This window comes from Procambarus clarkii, chromosome 54 (assembly GCF_040958095.1).
Source record: "Procambarus clarkii isolate CNS0578487 chromosome 54, FALCON_Pclarkii_2.0, whole genome shotgun sequence".
NCBI lineage: Eukaryota > Metazoa > Arthropoda > Malacostraca > Decapoda > Cambaridae > Procambarus > Procambarus clarkii.
The window spans coordinates 25,031,721-25,053,201 of record NC_091203.1 but is presented as its reverse complement, the minus strand read 5'-3'; the positions used below and the strand labels follow the sequence as shown (position 1 = coordinate 25,053,201).

The following is a 21,481-nucleotide window of genomic DNA, read 5'->3' as shown; positions in this document are numbered from 1 at the left end:
AACACATCTCTCACCCTGTACATGGAGGACAGAAGAAAATGTATAGATTCTGGTTAGCATTGTAAATGTCTGGCCACGTCTGTGGTAGCAAAATATAACAAAAAAATATATAAAAGTATATACACTTATTGATAACACCCGGAACACCAGAGACTATTGGGCTTCTGTCGTCTATTTCTCCACGCTCGATGGAAAAAAAATTTCTACGTCTGGATAATTATGATGTGAACACCGCTATGTGTCTGACTGACGTTTTTAGACGGGTGAAAACAGGAATAGACGTTTTCTGACTCCTGTTAGCAGGCCGAGGGCTCTCCTCCCGTCTCATAGCTCACGGTAAGCCTTATACCCGCTAATAGAACCCCGGCCCTTACGACTACGAATCCCGAGCGCTATCCACTCAGCCGCGAGGCCCCCTCTGTATTCACCTAGTTGTGCTTGCGGGGGTTGAGCTCTACTCTTCCGGCCCGCCTCTCAATTGTCAATCAATCAACTGTAACAACCAACTTTATTTTTTTACACCCCCCCCCCCCAGGAAGCAGCTCCGTAACAGCTGTCTAACTCCCAGTTACCTATTTACTGCTAGGTAACAGGGGGCATCTGGGTGAAAGAAACTTTGCCCGTTTGTTTCTGCCTGGTCCGGAAATCGAACCCGGGCCACAGAATTACGAGTCCTGCGCGATGTCCGCTCAGCTACCAGACTCCTGGTTTGTGTGTGTATATGCGTATGTGTGTATGTGTGTGTGTATGTGTGTGTGTATGTGTGCGTATGTGTGTGTGTATGTGTGTGTGTGTATGTGTGCGTGCGTGTGTACGTGCGTGTTCATGAGTTGCCATTGTTGACTATCTGTTGCATATGATATCGAGTTTCTTAGTGAGTGTGTACTCACCCAGTTATACTGACAGTCACCACCACCACCCCTACACCTGACAGTCACCACCACCACCCCTACACCTGACAGTCACCACCACCACCCCTACACCTGACAGTCACCACCACCACCACCCCTACACCTGACAGTCACCACCACCACCACCCCTACACCTGACAGTCACCACCACCACTCCTACACCTGACAGTCACCACCACCACCCCTACACCTGACAGTCACCACCACCCCTACACCTGACAGTCACCACCACCACCCCTACACCTGACAGTCACCACCACCACTCCTACACCTGACAGTCACCACCACCACTCCTACACCTGACAGTCACCACCACCACCATCCCTACACCTGACAGTCACCACCACCCCTACACCTGACAGTCACCACCACCCCTACACCTGACAGTCACCACCACCACTCCTACACCTGACAGTCACCACCACCACTCCTACACCTGACAGTCACCACCACCCCTACACCTGAGAGTCACCACCACCCCTACACCTGACAGTCACCACCACCACTCCTACACCTGACAGTCACCACCACCACTCCTACACCTGACAGTCACCACCACCACCCCTACACCTGACAGTCACCACCACCCCTACACCTGACAGTCACCACCACCCCTACACCTGACAGTCACCACCACCCCTACACCTGACAGTCACCACCACCACCCCTACACCTGACAGTCACCACCACCACCCCTACACCTGACAGTCACCACCACCACTCCTACACCTGACAGTCACCACCACCACTCCTACACCTGACAGTCACCACCACCACCCCTACACCTGACAGTCACCACCACCACCCCTACACCTGACAGTCACCACCACCACCCCTACACCTGACAGTCACCACCACCACCCCTACACCTGACAGTCACCACCACCCCTACACCTGACAGTCACCACCACCCCTACACCTGACAGTCACCACCACCACCCCTACACCTGACAGTCACCACCACCCCTACACCTGACAGTCACCACCACCACCCCTACACCTGACAGTCACCACCACCACTCCTACACCTGACAGTCACCACCACCACCCCTACACCTGACAGTCACCACCACCCCTACACCTGACAGTCACCACCACCCCTACACCTGACAGTCACCACCACCACCCCTACACCTGACAGTCACCACCACCCCTACACCTGACAGTCACCACCACCACCCCTACACCTGACAGTCACCACCACCCCTACACCTGACAGTCACCACCACCCCTACACCTGACAGTCACCACCACCACCCCTACACCTGACAGTCACCACCACCCCTACACCTGACACTCACCACCACCACTCCTACACCTGACAGTCACCACCACCCCTACACCTGACACTCACCACCACCACCCCTACACCTGACAGTCACCACCACCACCCCTACACCTGACAGTCACCACCACCACCCCTACACCTGACAGTCACCACCCCCGCCCCTACACACCTGCCAGTCACCACCACCACCCCTACACACCTGCCAGTTAACACCCCCGCCCCTACACACCTGCCAGTCACCCCACCACCCCTACACACCTGCCAGTCACCCCACCACCCCTACACACCTGCCAGTCACCACCTTGCCACAGTGCAAGCCTGCTGCACCAGGTATTGATCGACTAACCCACGTGGAACCTAATATCATGTAGCTTGTCTCTCGTTATTCCTACACTGCGCATTCCATCTCTTGGTGCACACGAGGCGCATAAACAACGTACGTGTGCGTTTGTTGGCGGCGCGCCTGCGTGTGTGCGTGTGTGAAAGCAGAGGGGTAGCGTTCGTTCGTTGGTTGGTTCGCTCTCTGCACGTTTGATCTTGAAGAGAGGTACGATAGCTCTTCCCTCTCCCTCCCTCTCTCTCTCTCTCTCTCTCTGTCCCTCTCACCCCTCTAGTGCCAGCTCTCACTTCCCCTCCTCTCACTAGGCACTCGGCACGCCTCGCTCCCTGGTGCCTGCACTGCCAGCTGCAACACTGAGGGCCGTCGCAGCTCAACAACAGCAACATTGCACAAAGTTGCAGAAGTCGAGCGCCGCGGCAGTCGCTGAAGGGAAAAAGGGTCTCTTCGTCCCCCACTATAAATGTCACCGATTTCGTCCTAATTGATCGCTGGTCGAGGGCTTTAGCCAATCAAATCCCACAGTGCGTGATCTCTGAAGTTAAAGCTGCGCTCTGATTGGTCGAGAGATGTTAGGTGAGGCAGAAGATGGCGGTTCCAGTAGGACGCCTACCTGTGGTTCCTGGATTAGAAAACGAGAGATCCAGAGGGGATTAATGCGGGGAGGTGGACAGGTGTGTGTCAGCTTGGCTGCCTCCACACCTGCTTCTTGCCCTCGGGCAAGCATGTCAGTGCCTGTCAAGTGACAAGATATCATTATTATCAGTGACTTGGTGTCAGAGAAGTGATAATTTAAAGAAAAAAATAGTGTATATACTGATGGAAATTATGCTAACATCGCAATTATTAATAATAAAGTTCAATTGCTTGTGAGTTGTGAGTGTGGCGGCGGCGACAATGTGGAGGGGCGAGCGAGCGGGAATATTATCGTGTTCCTGGCACAGTGGAGCGTGTGGTGGAGGAGGCGGGGAGGCGTGGTGCATAGTGTGCAGGTGGTGAGCATGCTGGAGAGACCAGGAGGCCGGCGGGGCGGCGCCCCCACCAGCCCCCTGCTGGCCTTACTCCACCTGCCCGCACAGGGTCTCCGCAGCCCTTGTAGCCGCTGTCGCCACCTGAGGAGGAAGCAGCGGCTGGTGGCCGCCGTCAGCGCCTCCACGGGGCTCTCCCTCGTGCTCCTGGTGGTCCTCCACACCTACTCCGCCCCGGGACCCTACCACCTCACCAGGAAGAGCTCGCGCCAAGACCTAGCGAGGGAGCTGCCGGAGAAGTCACACTACGTCAGAGACGTCATAGTGGCCCGTGACGGCGCCCAGCACATGGTCAGGATGGCGGTGCTGAAGGCAGCCACTTACAGCAGTGACAGGCGCCCCAGGACACTGAGTGACGGGCGGCCCAAGACACTCAGTGACGGGCGGCCCAGGACACTGAGTGACGGGCGGCCCAAGACACTCAGTGACGGGCGGCCCAGGACACTGAGTGACGGGCGGCCCAAGACACTCAGTGACAGGCGGCCCGGGACACTCAGTGACGGGCGGCCCGGGACACTCAGTGACAATGTCAGGGACAATTACGAAAAGCTGTCCCCAGTGTATCAAAATATATACGACAGAACTTACAGTGTTAAACACAAACCAAAATCATTTCCTCTCAAACAAACTGTGAGCGGGAAGCACCCGAGGGCGGAGCATCGGGCGCCCCGGCGGCGCTCACGGGGTCACAACGCCGTACAAGTCTACCAACGTCGTGGTATCGATTCCCCTACAGGAGTTAACGCAGTCAAGACCTCTAAAAACACGACAAGGGGCGCCACGCTCCCTCCAGCGGGTTTCCGAGGGCTCGTCACCGCTCCTGAAGGCGGCGGTGAAGGGCAGCCACTGGGCCCAGGCCCCCACCCGCCCCTCCTGCTGCTGTATGACTACTCCCGCCCCTCACACTTCCCCTGGCGGACCACTAAAGACGAGTGCGCCAACTACGCCACCAGGTAGGTGCTGACTGCTCGCTCAGCACGTCACGACTGTGCGGTAATGTTAGCAGCAGCGCTGTCAGGAGCCTAGCGCTGTCAGGAGCCTAGCGCTGTCAGGAGCCTAGCACTGTCAGGAGCCTAGCACTGTCAGGAGCTTAGCATTGTCAGGAGCCTAGCACTGTTAGAAGCCTAGCACTGTCAGGAGCCTAGCACTGTCAGGAGCCTAGCACTGTCAGGAGCCTAGCACTGTCAGGAGCCTAGCGTTGTCAGGAGCCTAGCACTGTCAGGAGCCTAGCACTGTCAGGAGCCTAGCACTGTCAGGAGCCTAGCACTGTCAGGAGCCTAGCGTTGTCAGGAGCCTAGCGTTGTCAGGAGCCTAGCACTGTCAGGAGCCTAGCGCTGTCAGGAGCCTAGCGCTGTCAGGAGCCTAGCACTGTCAGGAGTCTAGCGCTGTCAGGAGCCTAGCACTGTCAGGAGCCTAGCACTGTCAGGAGCCTAGCACTGTCAGGAGCCTAGCACTGTCAGGAGCCTAGCACTGTCAGGAGCCTAGCGTTGTCAGGAGCCTAGCACTGTCAGGAGCCTAGCGCTGTCAGGAGCCTAGCGCTGTCAGGAGCCTAGCACTGTCAGGAGCCTAGCACTGTCAGGAGCCTAGCACTGCCAGGAACCTAGCGCTGTCAGGAGCCTAGCACTGCCAGGAGCCTAGCACTGCCAGGAACCTAGCGCTGTCAGGAGCCTAGCACTGTCAGGAGCCTAGCGCTGTCAGGAGCCTAGCACTGCCAGGAGCCTAGCACTGCCAGGAACCTAGCGCTGTCAGGAGCCTAGCACTGCCAGGAGCCTAGCACTGCCAGGAACCTAGCGCTGTCAGGAGCCTAGCGTTGTCAGGAGCCTAGCACTGTCAGGAGCCTAGCGCTGTCAGGAGCCTAGCACTGTCAGGAGCCTAGCACTGTCAGGAGCCTAGCACTGCCAGGAGCCTAGCGCTACGCACCACCTTATATATATTTCATGAAGCACGTCTTCCAGTACTGCCAGTACTCGCAGCCACACTTAGTCGACCCAACAAACTTCACCGTTGCCGCCGAAATAAATTCCTTTTGTATTTCTCAACTAACCTAAATGCCACATACCTGCCAGACAGAAACCTAAGGATCCTCACCTGTCCCAGCAATCCCAGGCCTAACATGGTACATATATGTGCTCAACTAGCCCTGATAATGCTTGAAATTTTGTTTCGGGCCTCCACGAATTTAATAGTACTAAACGAAAGCATTGTTGAGAGCAACGGTCTATTTTTGTACGTTCAGTCCGTTAGTTGCTGTGAGTACAATCATTTTAGGGGGCATGATTTTATCTTATACTTTAACGTGTAATAAAGCCTTTATGTACTCAAAGTGTCTATTGAAGGTACTTTAGAAGGGCCAAGTTTATTTAAAACAATAAATTTTTAAGGAAGAAAGGTTTGGTGTGTGTGTGTGTACTCACCTAGTTGTACTCGCCTAGTTGTGCTTGCGGGGGTTGAGCTCTGGCTCTTTGGTCCCGCCTCTCAACCGTCAATCAACTGGTGTACAGATTCCTGAGCCTATTGGGCTCTATCATATCTACACTTGAAACTGTGTATGGAGTCAGCCTCCACCACATCACTTCCTAATGCATTCCATTTGTCAACCACTCTGACACTTAAAAAGTTCTTTCTAATATCTGCCTTTTTAATATATTTAGATATCTGCCTTTCTGATATATTTAATATATTCTAATATAAAATATAACTTTCTAATATATTTTTAAATTGTTTCTAATAAGTGTGTGCGTGCGTGCGCGCGCAAACCTTGGGGTACATGCGTGCGAACCTACCTATTAAAAGATTTGGTGACGGGAAAGAGGATTAGGATATCAATATGTTTAAACGTCTTGTGCGGATAAGACAGTGTGGATACGTTTTCTGAAGTGGACCTTGAGTGACTGAGGTAAACCTTGTCAATGACTCTTACTCACACCCGCTACATTATAACTTTGACTATACACACTGAATAAATATAATATATTTAATATATGTACCTGTTCGAATATATACCTGTATATAATCGGTAATCGAACCACGAAAAACAGACGTCGACCCTCCCACACAGGGGTGGGGGGTTTCCACACCCCCGCGCCGCCTCTCTTCTCAAGGAAAACGGGAAACTGTTTTAATTTCGTAATATTTCACACGGGTAGGCTCCTCCCGTCGGCGGACACACGGCTATGGTAGCTTATATGATTTTGATTATAAGACAAAGAGAGAGGCATAGAGTGAAAAGACAAACAGAATGAGAAAGGTGGAGACAGACACTGGGTCGAGCACGGTAAAGACAGACACACTAACAGAAAAACAGATCAACAACAACACACACACAGAGGTTTACACAACAGACGAAATGAAGCAGAGAGAAAGAAGGCGAAGAGGCTAGCACAGCCACCTACTCCCCACTCCCTCCGCCCCTAGTATTCAACTGACAGAAAAGATCACAACAGAAAAGGTCTAGTAGAACATCTGGAGATAAAGGGACCTTGAAAACACAACACCAGCATGGTTTTAGAGCTGGCAAATCCTGCCTCACAAACTTGTCAAGCGTCCTGTCAAGGGACGACTGAGGTCAGAGAGAGACGGGCGGGCAGGGAGGTAACTCCAGTGGATTTACACACATTTGTGATGTGATGTGTGTATATGTATGTATTAACACGATGTACTGAACGGGATGAGAATAGCTTGAGCTACCTCATCCCTTTGTGTGTATTTTACCTCAAACTTATTTCAATTTCAATTTCAATTTCAATTACACACAAACACCACCAAGGTCACAGCGTGTGGTGCCCCAGTAATACTCTACATGAAAGTCAACCAACACTGTATAACTTGTCACCAATTATACAGTAACAAGCAATATGAATATACCACAACTCTGCACGACTGTTAATGAGTGAATACAGTGTGATAGTGTATGATTTGAATGGTTGTGCATTAGTATGGTTGTGCACCAGTATGGTTGAGTACCAGTATCCAGTATGGTTGTGCACCAGTATGGTTGAGCACCAGTATGGTTGAGCACCAGTATGCTTGTGCACCAGTATGGTTGACCACCAGTATGGTTGTGCACCAGTATGGTTGTGCACCAGTATGGTTGTGCACCAGTATGGTTGAGCACCAGTATGGTTGTGCACCAGTATGGTTGAGCACCAGTATGGTTGAGCACCAGTATGGTTGAGCACCAGTATGGTTGAGCACCAGTATGGTTGAGCACCAGTATGGTTGAGCACCAGTATGGTTGAGCACCAGTATGGTTGAGCACCAGTTTGGATGAGCACCAGTATGGTTGACCACCAGTATGGTTGAGCACCAGTATGGTTGAGCACCAGTATGGTTGAACACCAGTATGGTGAGCACCAGTATGGTTGAGCACCAGTATGGTTGAGCACCAGTATGGTTGAGCACCAGTATGGTTGAGCACCAGTATGGTTGAGCACCAGTATGGTTGAGCACCAGTATGGTTGAGCACCAGTATGGTTGAGCACCAGTATGGTTGAGCACCAGTATGGTGAGCACCAGTATGGTTGAGCACCAGTATGGTTGAGCACCAGTATGGTTGAGCACCAGTATGGTGAGCACCAGTATGGTGAGCACCAGTATGGTTGAGCACCAGTATGGTTGAGCACCAGTATGGTGAGCACCAGTATGGTTGACCACCAGTATGGTTGAGCACCAGTATGGTTGAGCACCAGTATGGTTGAGCACCAGTATGGATGAGCACCAGTATGGTTGAGCACCAGTATGGTTGAGCACCAGTATGGTTGAGCACCAGTATGGTTGACCACCAGTATGGTTGAGCACCAGTATGGTTGTGCACCAGTATGGTTGTGCACCAGTATGGTTGAGCACCAGTATGGTTGTGCACCAGTATGGTTGAGCACCAGTATGGTTGAGCACCAGTATGGTTGAGCACCAGTATGGTTGAGCACCAGTATGGTGAGCACCAGTATGGTGAGCACCAGTATGGTTGAGCACCAGTATGGTTGAGCACCAGTATGGTGAGCACCAGTATGGTTGACCACCAGTATGGTTGACCACCAGTATGGTTGAGCACCAGTATGGTTGAGCACCAGTATGGTTGAGCACCAGTATGGTTGAGCACCAGTATGGTTGAGCACCAGTATGGTTGAGCACCAGTATGGTTGAGCACCAGTATGGTTGAGCACCAGTATGGTTGAGCACCAGTATGGTTGACCACCAGTATGGTTGAGCACCAGTATGGTTGAGCACCAGTATGGTTGAGCACCAGTATGGTTGAGCACCAGTATGGTCCTTGCCCGAGCCTGTGTGGAGGTTGAGTGCTAGAAGGACCTAAGCGACGTTGATGCATACCTTCCCTTTAACCTTTGTTCTCATCTGGTTAATGGGAGGGGGGGGGGGAGCCTTGACCCTTTGACCCCATCCACGACGCCTTGACCTCCTCCACGACGGCTTGACCTCCCCCACGACGGCTTGACCTCCCCCACGACGCCTTGACCTCCCCCACGACGGCTTGACCTCCCCCACGACGCCCTGACCTCCCCCACGACGCCTTGACCTCCCCCACGACGGCTTGACCTCCCCCACGACGGCTTGACGTCCCCCACGACGGCTTGACCTCCCCCACGACGGCTTGACCTCCCCCACGACGGCTTGACCTCCCCCACGACGCCCTGACCTCCCCCACGACGCCTTGACCTCCCCCACGACGGCTTGACCTCCCCCACGACGCCTTGACCTCCCCCACGACGGCTTGACCTCCCCCACGACGCCCCGACTTCCCCCACGACGCCTTGACCTCCCCCACGACGGCTTGACCTCCCCCACGACGCCTTGACCTCCCTCACGACGCCTCGACCTCCCCCACGACGCCTTGACCTCCCCCACGACGCCTTGACCTCCCCCACGACGCCCTGACCTCCCCTACGACGCCCTGACCTCCCCCACGACGCCTGGACCTCCCCCACGACGCCTTGACCTCCCCCACGACCCCTTGACCTCCCTCACGACGCCAGGACCTCCCCCACGACGCCCTGACCTCCCCCACGACGCCCTGACCTCCCCCACGACGCCCTGACCTCCCCCACGACGCCCTGACCTCCCCCACGACGCCCTGACCTCCCCCACGACGCCCTGACCTCCCCCACGACGCCTTGACCTCCCCCACGACGCCCTGACCTCCCCCACGACGCCTTGACCTCGCCCACGACGCCCTGACCTCCCCCACGACGCCCTGACCTCCCCCACGACGCCCTGACCTCCCCCACGACGCCTGGACCTTCCCCACGACGCCCTGACCTCCCCCACGACGCCCTGACCTCCCCCAAGACGCCCTGACCTCCCCCAAGACGCCCTGACCTCCCCCACGACGCCCTGACCTCCCCCACGACGCCCTGACCTCCCCCACGACGCCCTGACCTCCCCCACGGCGCCTGGACCTTCCCCACGACGCCCTGACCTCCCCCACGACGCCTTGACCTCCCCCACGACGCCTCGACCTCCCTCACGACGCCCTGACCTCCTCCACGACGCCTTGACCTCCCCCACGACGCCCTGACCTCCCCCACGACGCCCTGACCTCCCCCACGACGCCTTGACCTCCCCCACGACGCCCTGACCTCCCCCACGACGCCTGGACCTCCCCCACGACGCCCTGACCTCCCCCACGACGCCCTGACCTCCCCCACGACGCCCTGACCTCCCCCACGACGCCTTGACCTCCCCCACGACGCCCTGACCTCCCCCACGACGCCCTGACCTTCCCCACGACGCCCTGACCTCCCCCACGACGCCTTGACCTCCCCCACGACGCCCTGACCTCCCCCACGACGCCTGGACCTCTCCCACGACGCCTAGATCTCCCCCACGACGCCTTGACCTCCCCCACGACGCCTCGACCTCCCTCACGACGCCTGGATTTCCCCCACGACGCCCTGACCTCCCCCACGACGCCTTGACCTCCCCCACGACGCCCTGACCTCCCCCACGACGCCCTGACCTCCCCCACGACGCCCTGACCTCCCCCACGACGCCCTGACCTCCCCCACGACGCCTGGACCTTCCCCACGACGCCCTGACCTCCCCCACGACGCCCTGACCTCCCCCAAGACGCCCTGACCTCCCCCAACACGCTCTGACCTACCCCACGACGCCCTGACCTCCCCCACGACGCCCTGACCTCCCCCACGACGCCCTGACCTCCCCCACGGCGCCTGGACCTTCCCCACGACGCCCTGACCTCCCCCACGACGCCTTGACCTCCCCCACGACCTCCCTCACGACGCCCTGACCTCCACCACGACGCCTTGACCTCCCCCACGACGCCCTGACCTCCCCCACGACGCCCTGACCTCCCCCACGACGCCTTTACCTCCCCCACGACGCCCTGACCTCCCCCACGACGCCCTGACCTCCCCCACGGCGCCTGGACCTTCCCCACGACGCCCTGACCTCCCCCACGACGCCTTGACCTCCCCCACGACGCCTCGACCTCCCTCACGACGCCCTGACCTCCACCACGACGCCTTGACCTCCCCCACGACGCCCTGACCTCCCCCACGACGCCCTGACCTCCCCCACGACGCCTTGACCTCCCCCACGACGCCCTGACCTCCCCCACGACGCCTGGACCTCCCCCACGACGCCCTGACCTCCCCCACGACGCCCTGACCTCCCCCAAGACGCCCTGACCTCCCCCACGACGCCCTGACCTCCCCCACGGCGCCTGGACCTTCCCCACGACGCCCTGACCTCCCCCACGACGCCTTGACCTCCCCCACGACGCCTCGACCTCCCCCACGACGCCTCGACCTCCCTCACGACGCCCTGACCTCCACCACGACGCCTTGACCTCCCCCACGACGCCCTGACCTCCCCCACGACGCCCTGACCTCCCCCACGACGCCTTGACCTCCCCCACGACGCCCTGACCTCCCCCACGACGCCTGGACCTCCCCCACGACGCCCTGACCTCCCCACGACGCCCTGACCTCCCCCACGACGCCCTGACCTCCCCCACGACGCCCTGACCTCCCCCACGACGCCCTGACCTCCCCCACGACGCCCTGACCTCCCCCACGACGCCCTGACCTCCCCCACGACGCCCTGACCTCCCCCACGACGCCCTGACCTCCCCCACGACGCCTTGACCTCCCCACGACGCCCTGACCTCCCCCACGACGCCCTGACCTCCCCCACGACGCCCTGACCTCCCCCACGACGCCCTGACCTCCCCCACGACGCCTGGACCTTCCCCACGACGCCCTGACCTCCCCCACGACGCCCTGACCTCCCCCAAGACTCCCTGACCTCCCCCAAGACGCCCTGACCTCCCCCACGACGCCCTGACCTCCCCCACGACGCCCTGACCTCCCCCACGACGCCCTGACCTCCCCCACGGCGCCTGGACCTTCCCCACGACGCCCTGACCTCCCCCACGACGCCTTGACCTCCCCCACGAGGCCTCGACCTCCCTCACGACGCCCTGACCTCCCCCACGACGCCTTGACCTCCCCCACGACGCCCTGACCTCCCCCACGACGCCCTGACCTCCCCCACGACGCCCTGACCTCCCCCACGACGCCTGGACCTTCCCCACGACGCCTGGACCTCCCCCACGACGCCCTGACCTCCCCCACGACGCCCTGACCTCCCCCACGGCGCCTGGACCTTCCCCACGACGCCCTGACCTCCCCCACGACGCCTTGACCTCCCCCACGACGCCTCGACCTCCCTCACGACGCCCTGACCTCCCCCACGACGCCCTGACCTCCCCCACGACGCCCTGACCTCCCCCACGGCGCCTGGACCTTCCCCACGACGCCCTGACCTCCCCCACGACGCCTTGACCTCTCCCACGACGCCCTGACCTCCCCCACGACGCCCTGACCTCCCCCACGACGCCCTGACCTCCCCCACGCGCCTGGACCTTCCCCACGACGTCCTGACCTCCCCCACGACGCCCTGACCTCCCCCAAGACGCCCTGACCTCCCCCAAGACGCCCTGGCCTCCCCCAAGACGCCCTGACCTCCCCCAAGACGCCCTGACCTCCCCCAAGACGCCCTGACCTCCCCCACGGCGCCTGGACCTTCCCCACGACGCCCTGACCTCCCCCACGACGCTCTGACCTCCCCCATGACGCCTTGACCTCCCCCACGACGCCTGGACCTCCCCCACGACGCCTTAACCTTCACCACGACGCCTTGACCTCCCCCACGACGCCTGGACCTCCCCCACGACGCCTTAACCTTCACCACGACGCCTGGACCTCCCCCACGACGCCCTGACCTCCCCCACGACGCCTTGACCTCCCCACGACGCCTGGACGTCCCCCACGACGCCTTGACCTCCCCCACGACGCCTGGACCTCCCCCACGACGCCCTGACCTCCACCACGACGCCTGGACCTCCCCCACGACGCCCTGACCTCCCCCACGACGCCCTGACCTCCCCCACGACGCCTTGACCTCCCTCACGACGCCCTGACCTCCCCCACGACGCCTGGACCTCCCCCACGACGCCTTGACCTCCCTCACGACGCCTGGACTTCCCCCACGACGCCCTGACCTCCACGACGCCCTGACCTCCCCACGACGCCCTGACCTCCCCCACGACGCCCTGACCTCCCCCACGACGCCCTGACCTCCCCACGACGCCCTGACCTCCCCACGACGCCCTGACCTCCCCCACGACGCCTTGATCTCCCCCCGACGGCTTGACCCCCCCCCCACGACGCCTTGGCCTCCCCCACGACGCCCTGACCTCCCCCACGACGCCTTGACCTCCCCCCGACGGCTTGACCCCCCCCCACGACGCCTTGACCTCCCCCACGACGCCTTGACCTCCCCCACGACGCCTTGACCTCCCCCACGACGGCTTGACCCCCCCCCCACGACGCCTTGACCTCCCCCACGACGTCTGGACCTCCCCCACGATGTCCTGACCTCCCCCACGACGCCTGGACCTCCCCCCACGACGCCCTGACCTCCCCCGCGACAGCTTGACCTCCCCCACGACGCCCTGACCTCCCCCACGACGCCTGGACCTCCCCCATGACGCCCTGACCTCCCCCACGACGCCTTGACCTCCCCCACAACGCCTTGACCTCCCCCACGACGGCTTGACCCCCCACGACGCCCTGACCTCCCCCACGACGCCTGGACCTCCCCCACGACGCCCTGACCTCCCCCACGACGCCTTGACCTCCCTCACGACGCCTTGACCTCCCCCACGACGGCTTGACCCCCCCACGACGCCCTGACCTCCCCCACGACGCCCTGACCTCCCCCACGACGCCCTGACCTCCCCCACGACGCCTGGACCTCCCCCACGACGCCCTGACCTCCCCCACGACGCCTTGACCTCCCCCACGACGCCTTGACCTCCCCCACGACGGCTTGACCCCCCCACGACGCCCTGACCTCCCCCACGACGGCTTGACCCCCCCACGACGCCCTGACCTCCCCCACAACGCCTGGACCTCCCCCACGACGCCCTGACCTTCCCCACGACGGCTTGACCTCCCCCACGACGCCCTGACCTCCCCCACGACGCCTGGACCTCCCCCACGACGCCTGGACCTCCCCCACGACGCCTGGACCTCCTCCACGACGGCTTGACCTCCCCACGACGCCCTGACCTCCCCCACGACGCCTGGACCTCCCCCACGACGCCCTGACCTTCCCCACGACGGCTTGACCTCCCCCACGACGCCCTGACCTCCCCCACGACGCCTGGACCTCCCCCACGACGCCTGGACCTCCTCCACGACGGCTTGACCCCCCCACGACGCCCTGACCTCCCCCACGACGCCTGTACCTCCCCCACGACGCCCTGACCTTCCCCACGACGGCTTGACCTCCCCCACGACGCCCTGAACTCCCCCACGACGGCTTGACCCCCCCCCCACGACGCCTTGACCTCCCCCACGACGTCTGGACCTCCCCCACGACGCCCTGACCTCCCCCACGACGGCTTGACCTCCACACGACGCCTGGACCTCCCCCCACGACGCCCTGACCTCCCCCACGACGCCCTGACCTCCCCCCTCGACGCCCTGACCTCCCCCCACGACGCCCTGACCTCCCCCACGACGCCTGGACCTCCCCCACGACGCCCTGACCTCCCCCCACGACGCCCTGACCTCCCCCCACGACTCCTGGACCTCCCCCACGACGCCCTGACCTCCCCCACGACGCCCTGACTTCCCCCACGACGGCTTGACCCCCCCCCCCCCCCACGACGCCCTGACCTCCCCCACGACGCCCTGACCTCCCCCACGACGCCTGGACCTCCCCCACGACGCCCTGACCTCCCCCACGACGCCTTGACCTCCCTCACGACGCCTGGACCTCCCCCACGACGGCTTGACCCCCCACGACGCCATGACCTCCCCCACGACGCCTGGACCTCCCCCACGACGCCCTGACCTTCCCTACGACGGCTTGACCTCCCCCACGACGCCCTGAACTCCCCCACGACGGCTTGACCCCCCCACGACGCCTTGACCCCCCCCCCACGACGCCTTGACCTCCCACACGACGTCTGGACCTCCCCCACGACGCCCCTGACCTCCCCCACGACGGCTTGACCTCCCCCACGACGCCTGGACCTCCCCCCACGACGCCCTGACCTCCCCCCACGACGCCCTGACCTCCCCTCACGACGGCTTGACCTCCCCCACGACGCCTATACCTCCCCCACGACGCCTGGACCTCCCCCACGACGCCCTGACCTCCCCCACGACGCCCTGACCTCCCCCCACGACGCCTGGACCTCTCCCACGACGCCTGGACCTCCCCCACGACGCCTGGACCTCCCCCACGACGCCCTCAGTATGGAGTATTGGCAGTGCTCATTTGTGTGTGTGTGTGTACTCACCTAGTTGTGCTTGCGGTGGTCGAGTCCCCTTGTTCGCGTACCACCCGTGTTAAATAATGTATATCTACCCCTGTTAATTCTCCTGAGTAATTTTGTATGTGGTGATTATGTCCCCCCGAACTCTTCTGTCTTCCAGCTACCTGAGGTGCAATTCTTGCAGCTTTTCCTCGTAACTCATGCCTCCTAATTCTGGGACCTGTCTTCTAGCATACCTTTGAACCTTCTCAAGCTTCGCCCTATGCTTGACAAGGTATGAACTCCATGCTGGAGCTGTATACTCCAGAATTGGTCTTATATATGTGTGGTATACGAAGCTCTAAACAATTCATTACACAGGGTTCTAAAGGTGTATGGAGGGGTGAGGCGGAAGTCATTGCCTTAGTAGACCAACAACTGAGATAGTGGGACCCAAGAACCGCAGCTCGACCTGTAGTCACAAATACGTGTGGAGAGAGTAAAGAGCCACCGAGAGCACGGCCAGCAATATATTCCGTCACCCTTGGAGTCCCATAAACATAACAAAAACAACCCAAGCCTGGGGTCGATACCGGGTCAATAGCTGAATGGCGAGCTGCTGCTCCTCCGTGTACGCCAGCCAGGCAGAAATTAGTGTGATTAGCAGAGTGGTGTAGAGCACTGTAGCGAATGTTGTATTGAGCGTGGGGGCTACGGTGAGGCGAGGCCGAAACGGTACGGTGACGGGAACCTGTCCTCTTAAAAAGAACGTCGCTTTTGGCCGTTTGCCCGTATGGCCGAATATGGACGTAATTTGAAAATGAAAAAAAATTAATATAAATTTGGGACTTTTTTTTCAACAACAGTAAGTTAAGGGTCCTCTGATAGGTTAGGTGGGCAGGAAATTGTCATATAGTTTCAAAACGGTATGAAAAACGTTAATGGAAAGTTGCCTCTTCTAAGCTGGCCGAGTAAGCCGGACGACTCAAACAGAAAACGGAACAGTACGTCACTTTTGTGAGTCGATTTCATTACAAATTGCGTCCAAATTTGGCCATAGCGCCGCGCATACCAGTCAAAAGTGACGTTAGTTTTAAGAGGACGGGTTGAGGATAGTTTGAGACAGAAACAAAGAATACTTAACTGAACCTACACAAGGCCCTCAGCCATCGGTAGCCTCATGTTGGTCGTGACATTCTCATGAAAATAATTCCATCAGGGATCTTTCAAAGGCTGGTCGACTCGTATTAGCGTAGGCGCATAGATACAACTGAAGGTCAGTCTTTATTACAAAAGGATACTAATGGTATCAAATGAGTTTCTAGGATCAAGCTAAAGATAACAGCTCTTAGCTTGTAATTTCATTAGGAAGATCAGCACCATTCCTAAACGAGGCGCAGGGTGAGAGAAAGAGCATCAGAAACTCTTGCAATACTCCTAAGAGCGCTCAACCTGCTGTCAAATAGAGTGAACTTTCCCATGTATGGTGTTCTGTTCCATTGTTCTGCTCCATCCGAACACTCGCTACTACAGCACTCATTTCTAAAAATTACTTTAACGCGTTCGAATTTTTGCGTGAGGAGAAGTTGTTGTTGCTGCAGCTCTGTAATAATGAATCTACATTCTCTCGCTAAACTTAGCAAATCAATATTAACTGACCATATAAATCATCGAGTATTGACAGATCGCTCAAGTAAATTATTCCTCTCGAAACAAGCTACGGAGAGGGGGGTGGGGGGAGGCCAGGAACGATAGCTTAATGTTGACCAAACCACTCACTAGACAGTAAAGATAGCTTAATGTTGACCAAACCACTCACTAGACAGTAAAGATAGCTTAATGTTGACCAAACCACTCACTAGACAGTAAAGATAGCTTAATGTTGACCAAACCACACACTAGACAGTAAAGATAGCTTAATGTTGACCAAACCACTCACTAGACAGTAAAGATAGCTTAATGTTGACCAAACCACTCACTAGACAGTAAAGATAGCCTAATGTTGACCAAACCACTCACTAGACAGTAAAGATAGCTTAATGTTGACCAAACCACACACTAGACAGTAAAGATAGCTTAATGTTGACCAAACCACTCACTAGACAGTAAAGATAATTTAATGTTGACCAAACCACACACTAGACAGTAAAGATAGTTTAATGTTGACCAAACCACACACTAGACAGTAAAGATAGTTTAATGTTGACCAAACCACTCACTAGACAGTAAAGATAGTTTAATGTTGACCAAACCACTCACTAGACAGTAAAGATAGCTTAATGTTGACCAAACCACTCACTAGACAGTAAAGATAGCTTAATGTTGACCAAACCACTCACTAGACAGTAAAGATAGCCTAATGTTGACCAAACCACTCACTAGACAGTAAAGATAGCCTAATGTTGACCAAACCACACACTAGACAGTAAAGATAGCTTAATGTTGACCAAACCACACACTAGACAGTAAAGATAGCCTAATGTTGACCAAACCACTCACTAGACAGTAAAGATAGCTTAATGTTGACCAAACCACTCACTAGACAGTAAAGATAGCCTAATGTTGACCAAACCACTCACTAGACAGTAAAGATAGCCTAATGTTGACCAAACCACTCACTAGACAGTAAAGATAGCTTAATGTTGACCAAACCACTCACTAGACAGTAAAGATAGCCTAATGTTGACCAAACCACTCACTAGACAGTAAAGATAACCTAATGTTGACCAAACCACACACTAGACAGTAAAGATAGCCTAATGTTGACCAAACCACTCACTAGACAGTAAAGATAGCTTAATGTTGACCAAACCACTCACTAGACAGTAAAGATAGCTTAATGTTGACCAAACCACTCACTAGACAGTAAAGATAGCTTAATGTTGACCAAACCACTCACTAGACAGTAAAGATAGCTTAATGTTGACCAAACCACTCACTAGACAGTAAAGATAGCTTAATGTTGACCAAACCACTCACTAGACAGTAAAGATAGCTTAATGTTGACCAAACCACTCACTAGACAGTAAAGATAGCTTAATGTTGACCAAACCACTCACTAGACAGTAAAGATAGCTTAATGTTGACCAAACCACTCACTAGACAGTAAAGATAGCCTAATGTTGACCAAACCACACACTAGACAGTAAAGATAGCCTAATGTTGACCAAACCACACACTAGACAGTAAAGATAGCTTAATGTTGACCAAACCACTCACTAGACAGTAAAGATAGCTTAATGTTGACCAAACCACTCACTAGACAGTAAAGATAGCCTAATGTTGACCAAACCACACACTAGACAGTAAAGATAGCTTAATGTTGACCAAACTACTCACTAGACAGTAAAGATAGCCTAATGTTGACCAAACCACACACTAGACAGTAAAGATAGCTTAATGTTGACCAAACCACTCACTAGACAGTAAAGATAGCCTAATGTTGACCAAACCACTCACTAGACAGTAAAGATAGCCTAATGTTGACCAAACCACACACTAGACAGTAAAGATAGCTTAATGTTGACCAAACCACTCACTAGACAGTAAAGATAGCCTAATGTTGACCAAACCACACACTAGACAGTAAAGATAGCTTAATGTTGACCAAACCACTCACTAGACAGTAAAGATAGCTTAATGTTGACCAAACCACTCACTAGACAGTAAAGATAGCTTAATGTTGACCAAACCACTCACTAGACAGTAAAGATAGCTTAATGTTGACCAAACCACTCACTAGACAGTAAAGATAGCTTAATGTTGACCAAACCACTCACTAGACAGTAAAGATAGCTTAATGTTGACCAAACCACTCACTAGACAGTAAAGATAGCCTAATGTTGAGGTAACATTCACCTCGCCTGATGTGAAGTTGAAATTCCTGATATAATAAAATCATATTAACCAAAATAAATAAAAAGGGGCATTTCAGATTTCAGATAAATGTACCAGAAACATACGTATTATAATGAAGTTGAAGTCTAGATATTAACTTAAACAATAATGTTGATTGATAATAGCAAGTTAATATATATGGGAGAGGGTAATGGAGGCGCGGGTAGATGTGTGCCTCTATATATATGTAACCCGTAGCCTACCATACATGTGTATATGTGTAACTATCAGCCTAGCATGCATGTGTGTATGTATAACTATCAGCCTATCATGCATGTGTGGGTAATTTCTAGCCTTTGACTGATAAAGATTAAGCCACCCAAAAGGTGGCTCGGGCATGAATAGCCCGTAAGTCATAGCCCTTTTGAGCCATTACCAGTATCAATAGATGATACTGGAGATCAGTGGAGGTGCGACTGCACCCTGCGTGACGGGAGATGTCTCTCCCGTGCGTGTTCTAGCCTTTATTGTGTTATCGTAACACAAAGTAGCCGTCACAACTGCAAGAAAAATGACAGGTCGGATAACAAGAACTTTTCACACTAGAGATGCTATACCAGTGATGATACTCTTCAAGACGCTAGTGCTCTCTAGAGTGGAGTACTGCTGCATAATGACAGCTTCTTTCCAACCTGGAGAAATTGCTGACCTGGAGAGCGTGCAGAGATCCTTTACTGCTAGAATCCACTCAGTAAAACATCTAAACTATTGGGACCGACTAAGGAGCCTAAATCTGTATTCTCTTGAGCGCAGGCGGGAGAGATACATAATAATTTACACGTGGAAAATATTAGAGGGGCTGGTCCCAAACCTGCACACAGAAATAACATCACATGAGACCAGAAGGCATGGCAGGATGTGCAGAATACCCCCGTTTAAGAGCAGAGGTGCAACAGGTACTCTGAGAGAGAACTATCAACATCAGAGGCCCGAGACTGTTCAACACGCTTCCACTACACATAAGGGACATAACTGGCCGACCCCTCACAGTGTTCAAGAGAGAACTGGATAAACACCACCAAAGGATAACTGATCAACCAGGTTGTGACTCATACGTCAGGTTGCGAGTAGCAGCGTCCAAAAGCCTGGTTGACCAGACCAGGGCCTGGCCAGAGACCGGGCCGCGGGGACCTTGACCCCGGAATCAACGCAAGGTATGGTAAGCCTATCATGCTTGATCATTCTTGAGCATAATTTTGGCATTCCTGGTGCGTGGGGGGGGGGGTGAATACTTGTACTCACCTAGTTGTGCTTGCGGGGGTTGAGCTTCGGCTCTTTGGTCCCGCCTCTCAACTGTCAATCAACTGGTGCACAGATTCCTGAGCCGAAGTAGGAGCCCCGTACAGGTGTGGCAGGAGCCCCGTACAGGTGTATACAGGTGTGGCAGGAGCCCCGTACAGGTGTATACAGGTGTGGCAGGAGCCCCGTGCAGGTGTCTACAGGTGTGGCAGGAGCCCCGTACAGGTGTGGCAGGAGCCCCGTACAGGTGTATACCGGTGTGGCAGGAGCCCCGTACAGGTGTATACAGGTGTGGCAGGAGCCCCGTACAGGTGTCTACAGGTGTGGCAGGAGCCCCGTACAGGTGTATACAGGTGTGGCAGGAGCCCCGTACAGGTGTATACCGGTGTGGCAGGAGCCCCGTACAGGTGTCTACAGGTGTGGCAGGAGCCCCGTACAGGTGTATACAGGTGTGGCAGGATCCCCGTGTGTCACCGGACACTCAGTAATTACTGCAGAGTATTATAATTAATTAAGGAAATGTGTTCTCAGGCAAAAATGGAACTCCGAGCGTGTACGAATGTACAAGGTTGTCTGCGTACGAAGACCTACACTTTATACTTTACCCTTAAGACGCCACTTACAAAAGTAAGTGAGGTCATAACCCCACTTACTGTGGCTCATTTGGGTACTCAGTTTCCACCTGTGTCCCCTTGTTGGAGTACCACCCGTGTTAAAAAAAAATTATCTTTATCTACCCTGTGGATTCCTATTAGAATTTTGTAGGTAGTGATCATGTCTCCTCGAGCTCTCCTATCTTCTAGCGACGTTAGGTGCATTGCACGCAGCCTTTCTTCGTAACTCATGCCTCTTAGTTCTGGGACTAGCCTAGTGGCATACCTCTGAACTTTTTCCAGCTTCGTCTTGTGCTTGACAAGGTACGGACTCCATGCTGGGGCCGCATACTCCAGGATTGGTCTTACATATGTGATG

At 56.0% G+C, this 21,481-nt stretch overlaps 1 protein-coding gene across 1 annotated transcript in view; it reads left to right on the top strand.

Moving 5' to 3' along the window:
• The first annotated feature begins 2,788 nt into the window (after positions 1 to 2,788).
• The window catches only part of LOC123771313 (uncharacterized), a 43,985-nt gene continuing 25,292 nt past the window's right edge, over positions 2,789 to 21,481 (top strand). Inside the window, exon 1 of the mRNA XM_069305204.1 lies at positions 2,789 to 4,517. Within this exon, the coding sequence (XP_069161305.1) occupies positions 3,538 to 4,517 (980 nt within the window). The 5' untranslated portion in view covers positions 2,789 to 3,537. The remainder of the gene's footprint in view (positions 4,518 to 21,481) is intronic.